Source organism: Scomber japonicus, chromosome 4 (genome assembly GCF_027409825.1).
Source record: "Scomber japonicus isolate fScoJap1 chromosome 4, fScoJap1.pri, whole genome shotgun sequence".
In the NCBI taxonomy this organism is placed as follows: Eukaryota; Metazoa; Chordata; class Actinopteri; order Scombriformes; family Scombridae; genus Scomber; species Scomber japonicus.
Genome location: NC_070581.1, coordinates 17,996,226 through 18,009,492, shown reverse-complemented (window position 1 = coordinate 18,009,492; position 13,267 = coordinate 17,996,226). Strand labels below are relative to the sequence as shown.

The following is a 13,267-nucleotide window of genomic DNA, read 5'->3' as shown; positions in this document are numbered from 1 at the left end:
ATTTTTACGAAAGAAAAACAGAAATATGCCGTAATCATATCCATATGTATGAAAAATGGTTTTATTCAGATTTAAAAATGAAATTACAAACTTGTGATGGATTAAACGAAACTATGATTAGCCTGAGTTTAAAGTTGAGCCAACTTCTACCTCTATTATTACTTTTCTCGGGCAAACCTTAATTTATCATTTTCTATCCTCTTTCTATATTCATAACAGTAGCTAAAGCCGCCTAACTTGTCTTTTATACATGACAACACGGCCCGCACGTACAGAAACAGTTACCGCATGCATGTGCTGTCCAAAATCAACTCATCTATGAATAAAACAGACTGTGTAGTGATGCTTTAGAATACTTTTCGCGCTCAATGCGTGTGCGTGAGCGCATTATTGCATTATTATTGCATTATTACTTTTAATACATGTGAAATCAACAAAATGACCAGAACATATAAGAAACAAAGTAATATGAATCTTCAAGTTCATTGCAAAACTCACCTGTGCTTATTACAAACTGAGAAAGTGCGTTACAGCAGTCTAACCAAAATCCAAATAAGAGTGAGGCGACATCACTATATACAGGAATTATATACTGCAATACTGAATTACTGCATTACTACATTTCAACACATTTCAATACACACGTTTTGCCATCTTTAATTTACTCACATATTGCACAGCACGTATAATCAGCTAAATATGGACAACTAATTAAATACACTTGATGGTGTCGGGGAAGAAAAGTACTACTTGCACTCTTTAAAGGTTCTGTTACTATGTCCCTGTCACAAGAGCAACAAGAAGTAGGCGGAGGTATCTGTGGAATATGGAAAAAAGAAACGGAATATACCAGTCTATGGTTGTGAAAAGTGACGCATACATTGCCTAACGCCGTTCGACCAGGTTGTCATGATTATGCCAAATGAACTTCATCCAGGTAACAGGTAACACACCTATGATATAAGATTTAATTAACATGTGGTGGGAGAGTGAAATAAATTGGTACATAGCGACATTTCTCTCACCCGCCGACTCTGTTTGTCTAAAGTGTTCCGTCTGGAGAATCAGGCTCTGCAAGTTTTCACTAAATACTATATATATGGAACAAAATGTGTCCAAATATCAACATTCATTTTGTACTTTTTTTTCGTTTTCAATTGTGAGAAAAGGCTCTTCAGTGCTCACTAAGGATTCGCCATGACTGCACTATCTCCTGTTGCCATTAGCGAGACTCCAGGATGCCAATAAGTCTTAATCAAGCACTTTGCAATATGAAATCTTCACAATCCCATCTGCTGCTGATGTTACAGACCAAACCTGAAGAGGAAAGGCGACAGTGGTGAGAGCGTCTGCTGCTCACTGTAACTTGAAACGAAAGGAAATACTCCAAGTAGGATGGTTGATTGACTTTGAATATTTGGATCATTTTTTTCATAATCATTTATTTATGAAACACGTTACCAGTACGCAATTCAACACCACAATACAGTTCACATACTGCACGAAAGTAGAAATTACAGGCTTCGTACAAGGTGTGTGATCAGCTCCAATGCTACACTAACAAAGAACAAAATAAAACGATTGTGCATTTATGTGTAATACTCACTGGTTTACAATCATTCCAGTTGCATGACAGAATCCTTCACTGATAAAGGAAAACATACAGGTCTTGGGATACTCCAGCTTACAGTTCCGCCATACTAGATAATATGAATTAAATAATAAAGGCATTGCACTATACAGATTAACAACATAGCAGCCTTTCTTTTACCCAGGCTTAAGAGAACATACCCCGCAGAGAGCAACATAGCTTTTGAAATTTAGGATTTTTTTTTTTTTTTTTTTTTTTAAATGAAGAAAATCTTTCTCCCAAGAGTCCTCTCTGTGAGCTGTTTGTTGAAGATGTTTAAGTCTCTCAAGTTCAACATGTCATTATGGCCACAACAATTCCCGTCCATATGGCGGTTATCTTCCTAAAAATGACATCTATACGAACCGTCTCCTGTTTTCATCTGCCCATTGTCAAATGTCAGTCCTTTTGAGATTTGGCTTGGAAAAAAAAAAAGAAAAAGAAAACACGCAATACTTGTCTTTGAAATACAGATATCGTTTTAAATATTATATATTTATATATGTACATTCATATAAAACAAATGTGAAGTGAATTTTCAATATTTTCACAGTTTTTAGAGCATTGTCTAAATTGAAAACAGGGGGCTGATGGTATGGTCGATGGAGATGTTGATGGAACTTTAACATAAAAAAAAACAAAACAAAAACCAAAAAAAAAAACAACCAGCCAAAATGTTCTTCAGCAACGCTTCTCGATGCAAGAGGTAAATATATGGCATGATGATTTGGAAGGTATGAGTTGCAGTTTCAAGGAGGTCGCTCATCTTAATCAAGTGGTGTGCATGTGATTGTTCTTGGATTTACTGACAAATTTCTTCTCCTTGACCCGCCGGTTTTGGAACCAGATGGTGACTTGACGCTCTGAGAGGTTGGTGGCGGCCGAGATGCGCCTTCTCTTGTCTTTGGTGATGAACTTGCTGGCTGCATACTCTTTCTCCAGCTCCTTCAGCTGGATCTTCGTGTAAGGGACACGCTTTTTACGCCCACGACGGTAACTGCTGACCTCAGGCTGCAGTGGCACAACATCTGTGAGAAAAGGAGGAAAATGCCAGGAAAATATTAGACTATGCGCAAAAACACCGCAATGTATTACAAAATCAAGAGCACTGCAGATGAGATGACAAGACTGGCCTATTACTGAAGCAAATTGCCCAATGTTTCGGTTTAAATATTGATTTTACAAAAAGAAAATAAGAGCTTTCATAATTTAATTCTCAAGACCCATTGTATCTCGTGTGTCTGTCAGGTGAAAAAAGACAAATTGGTATTTGCAGGGTGTGTGTGTGTGTGTGTGTGTGTGTGTGTGTGTGTGTGTGTGTGTGTGTGTGTGTGTGTGTGTGTGTGTGTGTGTGTGTAGATACACTACAGAAATTTTGCTGCAGTCAGGATCTCAGGTGTACTGCACCTGACGTAAAGAACACAATTATAAAATTGTCTTAGCAGGTTCACTAATGTAAAGTGAACTGAAGTGCACCACTCAACTACAGATGTACAATCATTATCAAATTACACTACCACTACGACTGTGCATGGTTTCCAATGGCCAGTGATCATTTATTCCCCCCCCCCACCCCCCTTAGGCTGCATGTCAGTAGGCCTACGTAATCTGTGAGTCGACTAAACTACATAACTAACTGGTATTATAGATGTATTTCTCATATTGAGTTTAATGAAACTTCTACTAACCAACTATACAATGGCTTTAATACGCCCTGTTAGGAAAGACAAATCATAAACTGACGTCTAAACTGATAAGTGAAAACCTAAAGTTTTGAATAATTTCAAAGTTACATGTGAACCACGTCATTCAAGCAAAAGTTCGCAGTTTATACTTTATACTTTATGAACAGTTTCCTTGAATTTCTCTAAGAATTATACGCAACTGCTCAACAGTGTTGTCTCTAGATCTGTTTACAAAGCACCAAAAGCTTTAAGCAGTGGGTACCTTGTTCAGGTAAGCAAAGTACAGAGATTACACCCTTTCACCAAGACTGAAGCTGAGTGCAGGACAGCCAATGAGAAACATGACAGAGCAAGTATGGCAACACCTTGAGAAATTGTGGCAAGCTGTGAGACATGAAGCGTATTTACTCCATGTCATTTTTACAGTCTGTGGTTGTACATATTTCTCCACAGTTCGTGAGAATGTGCGATTATCTAATTTAGGCCAAATCAATGTTATCCTCACACCATCTTTGTTATACGTGTCTATGAAATATTCTGATCTAAGTGGGGATGACTGAGTGGAGTGTGTTGTGTTGTTGTATTTTTTTTTAAATTTATATTATTTTTGAAGCAAAATTGTGTCTCTGTGTGCGTCAGTTTGTATGTAAGTGTGTATGATGTGTGTGTGTGAAACGAGACACACAAGGACAGCGCGCGCTTGTTTTTGTGCATGTGTCCGCGCGCGTTTGACTGCGTGCCCGTGCTTGCGTGGCTTGCTCTTTTCAATGTAAAGGGGGTAAATGTCGTGTGGGAGGTTCAGTCAAGGTCTGGGAATATCCCTATCTGAAATTAAAATACCCACATATTTGACAAAGATAATAAACCCTTGTGGTGAAAGAGGCAGTCTAGTAAACACTCTGTAAACAGCATACTGGCCGGGCTCCTGTGTTTATTATCAGATTTCTTACATGTATGATAGTAAGTAAAGCAAAAGGTGAGCCCTGATTTATAATGATATGAACTTATCAGTGTCCGTGAACAAATTGTGTAACATGATGCTGAGGTCTGCATGCAATACAAATGTTGGACAAATGATTCCTGATATTATGCAAAAGACACATCGCAGGGCGGTGAGATTTATTGGCACAGTCCAAACACGGTAGGCTAGCTTAGTCACTATATTATCATACAGGGGGCAAAGGTATGCACTAGTCTTTCCTTCTATTCTACGTGAATGAAACTGAACTATAATTCATCATATGACTCCAAAGAAGAAAAAAAAGTGAATAATCTCATAAGCAAATGCTCGGTTTCTGAATTATATCAACTATTCGAGGGGCAAGCATGCAGCTGGAAAGCTCATTTAACTCACAATTCGGTCATTTTTACGCATACTTCTAAAAAAATGCATGAAGATTTCTTTAATGTTAAACAGAAGGATATCACAGCCTATAATAGCAGAATCCATAAAGGACATATTAAAACTGACAAGGGGATTGACAGTTGTATGTTTATCCAGTACATTTAGTGTTTCCCTAGACTTCTTGGCGAGTTGATATTGGCACTTTAACACAGTAAATTTCAGAGACTAAGCAACAACATCTTAGCAGAGTAAACATATCTGACGACTATATTCAAATAGCTTTCTGAAAGGGATGACACCGGTTATAAAAGCAAACAAGCCGCTGTACTAATCGATGAATTACAGCCTGGTGAAGACAGTTTAAATAAATAAAAATAGAAATTTCCCATACCTGGAAAAGGTGATTTCCAAAGATGAGTTGACTGCGTTTGCTCTTTGGAGCAGTACACCTGCCCATCCCAGCCATTCGAGAGAGCCCAATGCTGGTAGCCCTCCATGGGGATCAAGGCGTCGTGCCGCGGTTCAGGATGGGCACTGATACTGGGCACCACCGACACATCGAGATATCCGGGAACAGCCTGATATGAGCTGGCGAAACTCGGGTAGAAGGCAAACTCTTTCGCCCTGGTAGACAGTTCTTCCGTGGGCAGCGCTGTGCTTGGCTCGGCATATTTCTCTGCGGGGTGGTACGAGCAGGGCTTCTGCTGCAAGTTCACGTTGTGCGAATGAGATAATCTACAGCCGTAATATGGGTTTCCAAATGGATAACCGTAGCTCAAAGATGCACTCGATGATGTTTGGGGAGCGGGACACTGACGGCCGGTGTCTGGAGAAGAAATATCCGAGTAGACGGAGCCCTGGTGGGTCGCTATGGTGCCAGAATGTCGTCCCAGCGCGGGGTGCGACATCAGGTCCCTGCAGTGGGTCGCAGGGCAATTACCGCTCAGTCCCTCCATTGTTTGGCTTTTATTCTGGTTGTTTTCATTCGGGCTTTTTTCATAAACGTACATCAAGGTGTCCGCCCAGCGTGGATGCAGAACCAGCGAAGTCGTCATATCAGGGGCTGCCGATGCTTTTTAAAAGTCGACTACTCCAAGACGGACACCTCATTTCCAACTACATTTTACACTAAGCGCATGCGCACACGAGGCCCTAGTGTGTCCACTTCATTAAGAATCTGGCACGTGATACGCTAACAAGTCCTACGAGATTGGGCTTGTGAGTTGGGGCAGAGCAGCCCTTTAAAGACCCACTGCCTCGCATGTCACAGTTTTTTCCTGCAGAATACCGAGTCATATCATTGGCTTAAATCATCGAGACCCACACCCTTAAAGGGAAGTTAGGATACTTTCAAGATATGGGCAAACGAAAACAACCTGTGAAATTTGGCCGACTCCGAGGACTGGCAGAGAATACAACAGCATATGTCACAGTTGGTACATAGAAAACTCTAAATAAATTATAATTAAAAATCTAAATCTAAATCCTGCAACTTGCTTCCTGAAGCATTGGTGCGCAAACTTTGTCTCATTTCGTTTAATGGATCTGTGAAGGCGATATATTCCAACTAAGGTTTAGCTTGATTATTAAATGTAATAATAAAAAGAAAACGACTTAAGCTGGAATATGTAATAAAATGTGGTGTCCTCTATGAAAGAAAATATTCAGCATTAAGAAATTTAAAGCTGCACAAACAAAAGTGAGTGCGTAACACAAACCGTCCAGTCTTATCAATACTCCTTTTTTTTAAAGGACGCATTTCCTTTTAAACACGTTCATAACTGCCACTGTGCCACATACTAACAGGCTGAGATGAGATTCTGTTACCAAACCTACCCGTGGAGTATGAATTTGCCAGCATGCCAAAATATTTATGTTTACTCATTAGACTAATTATGTTGCCCTTCAGAGATTGATGTTGTGGAGCCCAAAAACAGAAGTGACTGAGTTTTTATTTTTTTTATTATTTAAATTGATGAGTCAGGTGAAAAAAGACAAATTGGTATTTGCAGGGTGTGTGTGTGTGTGTGTATGTGTGAGAGTGTGTGTGTGTGTGTGTTTGTGTGTGTGTATATGTGTGTGTGAGATGCAGAACTAGGAGTTTAGTATTACCAAAGTTGAATGTGTTGAATGGGTGTCATGTACCTCTGCAGTCACAACCGCAGGACGAGCTGAAAGCCATTTCAGGTAAGATACTGTCATTGAAAACTACATTTTAGTAAACAGAGTATCTTACATTTGAAGATACAATCACAGCAGTCTCGTACTTTAGTTTCTATACAGCCATGTTATGCAGTGTGAATGAGCAAAGGTATACTCTCTCTTTCTAAATATTCTCTGTAAGGCCCAAAAGTGTTTTCGGTAATAATGAGCAAACTAAAATGCCCATCAAAAGAATTCATGTGATGTTTCGGTTGCACTGGGGTATTCATTCATAGCACAAGTGGATGCTGACGCTTCCAGGCAAAAATAAGAACAAGGGGCGGCTTTCAGCTGGACTGTGTGCCACAGATCTTATTTAATTAGACAACATGGTAGAAACGCGGACCTATTTCCCCAAAACATCTTTTTTATTTAATCTCGTCACTAGGCCGCATAATCATGTTAGAAAACAAATTGCGGAAATGCCTTCCTTATTCCTCTGCTCTGTAGTACTACTTTCTTTTAAACTTTCTCGGTTAAAATCTAAAACTTGTCTGTATTTTGGGGTTTAAAATATTACCGATGGGTTAGGCCCTCAAAGTGTCCATAAAATAGACTTTTTGTGATGCCTATCCCATGAGTCACTCATAAAGCAGGCCACAAGCTGCCCTACGAAGGATTCCTAGTTTATCAACATTTTTGCACTCCTGGGAATAAGCAGGCCACCGTCGACTATTTGTATACAGCACTAAGGAAGCTAAAGCCCTGTCCTTCCTCGGACAGACACTATAGTTCTTTTGTCTTAAGGAAATTACAACTACGAAGGGCTCATCTAAACGGCAGCTGCACGGAAGTCCAAGGTCAAGGTAAAAAAACGCAGACAAACAGGGTCGTAATCAGAGTCTAGACAGACAAGAATGAACTTCACACTAGAGTATGCATGCAAACTAGCTGTTATTTAGAGAGCCTTACTTAAAAATATTTGCAGTGTGTGAAGAGGGGACGAGAACTACAAATAATGTCCCGTGCTTTCATTTAAAGGATCAGGAATTTGACAGCCTTTGCGCTGAGAAGGAAACGGGTCCTTCCAAACCAACATATTTTCCACGAAAGCTCACACTTTTAGGATATGGAGGCTATTTCTTTCGTAATTTATGAATGATAGCATGATATTTTCAGCACGGTACTTTTTGTTTTTTCATCCTGCACAACGTCCTCATTCATCCTTAAATGTTGGTAAACTATGTCAACAGTGTGATCCCAGAGTATACATGTATGATGCAGCGTTCATATGGGGAGCTATGTCAGACATAGTTGATTTTTTTTTTTTTTTTTTAAGGGGGGACTAACTATGATATAAGTTACACTTCATGTTGCAGTAACAATAAATCACACATTCAGACTGTCTGTGGTTTTGCATTTCTTAATATTGTCATAATTCATGTTAGGGAGAAAAAAAAGAGGAACATACCATATTAAAATCTTAAAACCAGTGGCAACTGGAAAATCCCTGCTGTATTTTCTAATTCTTAACTTTTGAAAGATCGAATGCAATTCTTATAGAGTCACAGTGAGAACAAACAATAAATAAATAGTCTTACATTAAACATTTGGCGCATTTCCACCACAGCAAAATGTGAAATGTTCTGAGACACCAGCTGCCCACTCTACCACGAATATGCCAGAAGAAAGAAAGAAAGAAAAAGAAAATACTTGACAATGAATTCTAAAAGATTTAAAGTTGTAATACTTGTTTTTGTTATCTTTCATAAACAGTGGACAGGTTGTGGACAAACACATGGATTCTTTAAGGATGTTTTTTGGGGGACGTTTTTAGTTTATGCATATTCAAATTGCACAATGCGGGGCTGTTTTATAATTAATGTTGCAATCCAGACCACACAACAATTACATACTTATAATTTAATCTATTTAAGGGAGCCTGCTGATGTGAAAATTGATATTTTCTCACCCATAAACCACACACTTTTCCCTCTGCAGCGGTTATTTATGCTGGATGTTGCTTGTATATATAAATTCGCTCATCTTCATTTGGGTTAACAGGAGCAGACTTAAATGTTTTTAATTTGCTGGGTTGTCATTTTTATTTATTCAGCATCTTTTATTATAATCTCTACAAATGTGACTCGAAAGGGAAATACGTATGTGAATAAAGCAATAAAGGAATTCCAAAAAAATTCAAAAAATATATTTAGCTTGATTAAATGTTGAAATTTTAGGTGGCCTCATCAGCATAAAACAGAATAATCCAATATAGAAACGGCTGCTGTATAGTGCATTTTAAGTGCTTCAAACTTGGTGGTGGCAAGTCATTAAATCTGCATACATGTGTGTCGGAACTCGTCCCTGTTACGAATATGTCATTTTTTCTGATTGAGAAGTGAGAGAAACATTCCTTCTCCTCCCGCGGTTTCACTTATTTCAAGAATTGGAACAACTATCAATAACTTGACAACCAGCCATGTTGTGCTGTTGTAAATATCTTGACAAGCAGACATCATGTCCTTCCAGACAGGCCCTGTCAGACAGAGAGAGAGAACCCGTCTGATGCGGAGGTTTGTGGGGGAGGGGAGAGCATCCATCCCCATACAAATGCTGCCTACCTGCGGCTTCCGCTCTCAGGAACTGACTGCATGTGCACATGACACAGTCAAGGAAACTTTCTCATGCAGCATGCCATTCCATACATATAAACACATGTGGAGCAGACTATTTTCATCCTGCAGTATTATAATAATGAAATACTGCATACTATTCCAACTTATTTCAAAAGTCATATCTCATAGTCAAATGAGAGTTGTAAACAGCCACCAAAAACTGCAGTGGAAACAAGTGAAATCATATTTGAGTTGTTTTCGAGTAAACCTAATAGGTCACATATTTGCAATGCAGTCGCACAATCGCGCCGATTTTGCGATCAATCTCCCTTCCTCTACAGGTTACAAAATGGAATAAATATCAACAGTATTGCCTCTCAAACATTATCTCACCGGTTTAGAGAGTGATGCAGATCCCCGGGCATAGACAGTCTTTGAAGAGACGATTTGTAGATCCAGGGCTGTGTTGACAGCTCGCAGGTAGAGTCTGCACCGTGCATGTTGAAATCAGGTTGCGTTTGTGTTTACGAGTTTCCAGCCACCTTCAGCCTTTCCTTTAAGATCAAACCATTTTCATAATCCAAGTAAACCGACTGGTATCCACTAAACAGTGATTTTTGTCAACAAAAATAATCAAATAGATTTGCGCACAGTAACAATATGCATGTCTAAAGACTTAGTGCTTTAAAAAAGGAAGAAAAAAGAAAGAGGATCCGCATGTAGGAAACAAGGTTTTAATAAATGAATGTTTCACACTCAGTGGAATAAACTTTGGGCCCATTAAGCGTCTGAACTAATTGAATGGACAAAAATCTGACTGACTGTAGTGCATATATAAATTTCACAGTAAATCAAGGCTGTTATTCATTTGGAAGTTGCGTATGTGAGTCACAAGCTCCTGTCCTGGCGCTCCATATACATTTTTGCATTTCTTCTTGTGTTAATCCTACATTTTCCTCTGCATTAAGGGGAATTTTAAATTTAAATTTTTATTTAAAGTGACTGATGTTGCTTCGTGTTATATGTCAACCTGTGTGTGTGTGTGTGTGTGTGTGTGTGTGTGTGTGTGTGTGTATGTGTGTGTGTGTGTGTGTGTATGTATTAGTGTGTGTGTATTATACTGAAGGCAGGAGAGCAGAGCAGTCCACTGTCATGAAAACATTCCTACAAAACTAAAACAGCTTCTCAATCTGGTGTTTTCCCCTTCAGGCTGGCTTTAATTTACGATCAAAAATGTTCATAATCGTAAAAGCCAAGACCACTGGACTTCAATGCCAACAGTCAGGGCACAGGAAAGCATGTGATTTTGTTAAAAAATATATATTTATATGAAAAAACCGTGGTTTCAAATGTATGAGCCAGTACGGTATTGGTGCGCGATGGACAGAATGAATTGGCTTTATTCTAGTTTTGCATTTGCATTAAAACACTAACGTTAACGTGCGTAAGCCGTTTGGTTCTCCTTCCACCTCACACCAAGATCCACTAATTCCTACTTGTCGCATTTCTCACAGGATCCTCCTGCATATTCATAAGAACTTTTGAAAAGGGCACACACTAGCATGCCACATTTGTGACGTTTATCAAGCATAAACTACGGAGCAGCGGCCTTCAAGTTAACAAAATATGAACTACTACAAACACTGTAATCTGGTCTCATTGGTATGAAGCCATGTTTGCCAACCAAACCCAAATTAACTTAAGTATTCGTGAAACGACAATAGGAGACACAAAGTGTCGAGTTTAGGCCATACAGAGGTTTGGGGGAGTAACCCCCCTGAAACTCACTTCTCACCTTCTTCTATATGTGAAATAGTCTCCACTTAAATCTTTACTATGTGTATAGATGTACAGAGCAGTACATCTATGAAAGTAAAGACTTTGGGATTCTCTGAAATTCTGTGGATTTCTGTCCATGTTGATGTGTGGATGGTTTCTTTCTGAGAATCATCAAGAGGTTTGTCCATCTTTTTATTTACCACAGATAATACAGACCTACAGTGGACTACATAGTGGCTGTATGTCATTAAATTGTAGAAAGGCAATGCATGAAAAAGATTACCAACTGTACACTGTGGGCCTAATTTACCTCGGATTTGACTCGTTTAACTTCATCCAGAGCAGGTAGGAGAGGATGGCTGTGGGTTAACCGCAGAGTAAAGCAGGCCAGGCGGAGCCGCGCCCAGCGAACAGAGGGCAGGCTGGCAGTCAGACCACTGCTACTGCCAGGCCAGACTGGATTTATAACCTTTTTACTCAGTGTACTTATCTAGATATTTCATATCAGTAGTCTTTCTATTATTCGCTGTTGACTGCGAAGTTAATTTGAGATTAAGATGTTTGCGCGTCCTTTATGCAACACAGTGATTTTTTCAAATTTTGGAAAAAGCCGTGAGCTAAAAGGAAATTAGTCAGGAAAACGGTGAGCTATGAAGCCTCATACATTTGTAAAATGTCCTAAAATTTAGACAGCAAGCTACACAAATAGATAAACATTTGGGCGAGTTCATAAACTGGTAAATTCGTGTTTAAACCACTAAGAGCCCATAGATGCAGACACGTAATTTTCTGAATCATAATATGGACTAATCCGTGGGGCCTTGAGGAAATGCGCACGTGCGATCAGTAAAAGAGTGTGATTTCTGTAGACACCAGCTTTTTAAATTGTACTTGTTGACAGAGAGTAGCAGGCTGCATCAGGACATGTTTCGTTGGAGTAGGACACCAACACGTCAAGGTATGCGTAGTCAAATATTGGGGCCCTGGTCTGTCTTATATCTTAATAGGATTTATCAAGAAAATGGCTCTTCTAAAATGTGCTCTAACATTTTGTTCAACGTTGTCTAAAATGAGTCCTGCAGGAGTAAACTAATATACTCATGCTGCAGTGCAGTGGCTGAACGAGTGAGAAAGCAGACTAAATAAATCCACAGTTGGACGCGTCTCGTCGGAAGTCCAAGTTCAAGTTAAGAGAGGCGGTCGCTCCATCCGTCCAGACAGCAAAACAAAAGACACACACGTTCATCGTTAATCATCTCACTCCGTCTCTGGAAGAATAAAGCGCTCTAAACTCTTTCTGCATGTATCACATTATATGCAGCATAATCCAAAATGATCAGACATGTCTACAGGTGTATTTAAAAAGGTTTTGCGCTTTGATGCGTTTCCTAAAAAAGATCTTTGTGGGGCTATACAGCCTATCTTATGGGTACACTGCTTTTAATAATTAGATAAAAAGAGAAACTTTAAGATTTAAAATGTGGTTTCTTATACTGATTATCAGACATACGTTGGTCAAACTGGACCATTTAGCAAAGATTTTTTAATATTATCTCATTAAAAAATAAACAAACAGCTGGTTCTGTGAAGCGGGAAGGAAACTGAATCCCCAGACGGGAATATGTATTAGAATCATGTATTTTAAGAGCATCTTTCCAAATCTTGAGGCATGCGTTACAGACCAATATTTCCACACCACTTTGATTCATACTAATGTGCATTACCAGGCGACTTTCACAATATTCTGTAGCAAATGAGTCAAAACGCTGACAGGGATCTGCATGCTTGTGAGATTAACGCACCACTGTATCGCCTACTGAGACAGTTTGCCAATACTGTAAAATAACTAGTTTCTGAACGGAAATATCACCGATGATATAAACAGACCAATCCAATTGGGTGTTTTTTTTCTGAAAGTGTACAGACTTGACAAACTTAAATTCAGCACTGTGATCAATCCCCTATAATTTAGAAAATGTAATTCTCTCTGTATAAACACATGGACTAACAAATGATACATTACGTTCATTTAATTGCCTTATAGATGTATGTACAATATAAAAAGCCG

At 39.1% G+C, this 13,267-nt stretch overlaps 1 protein-coding gene across 1 annotated transcript; it reads right to left on the bottom strand.

Annotated features, from left to right (window-relative positions):
- Positions 1-2,401: 2,401 nt before the first annotated feature.
- On the bottom strand, positions 2,402-5,715 carry hoxc13a (homeobox C13a). The gene is made up of 2 exons (XM_053317622.1): positions 5,052-5,715; positions 2,402-2,658 (listed from the first exon to the last, which is right to left on the bottom strand). Exons 1-2 carry the CDS (start codon positions 5,713-5,715, stop codon positions 2,402-2,404), a joined length of 921 nt encoding a protein of 306 aa, XP_053173597.1.
- Positions 5,716-13,267: the final 7,552 nt, after the last annotated feature.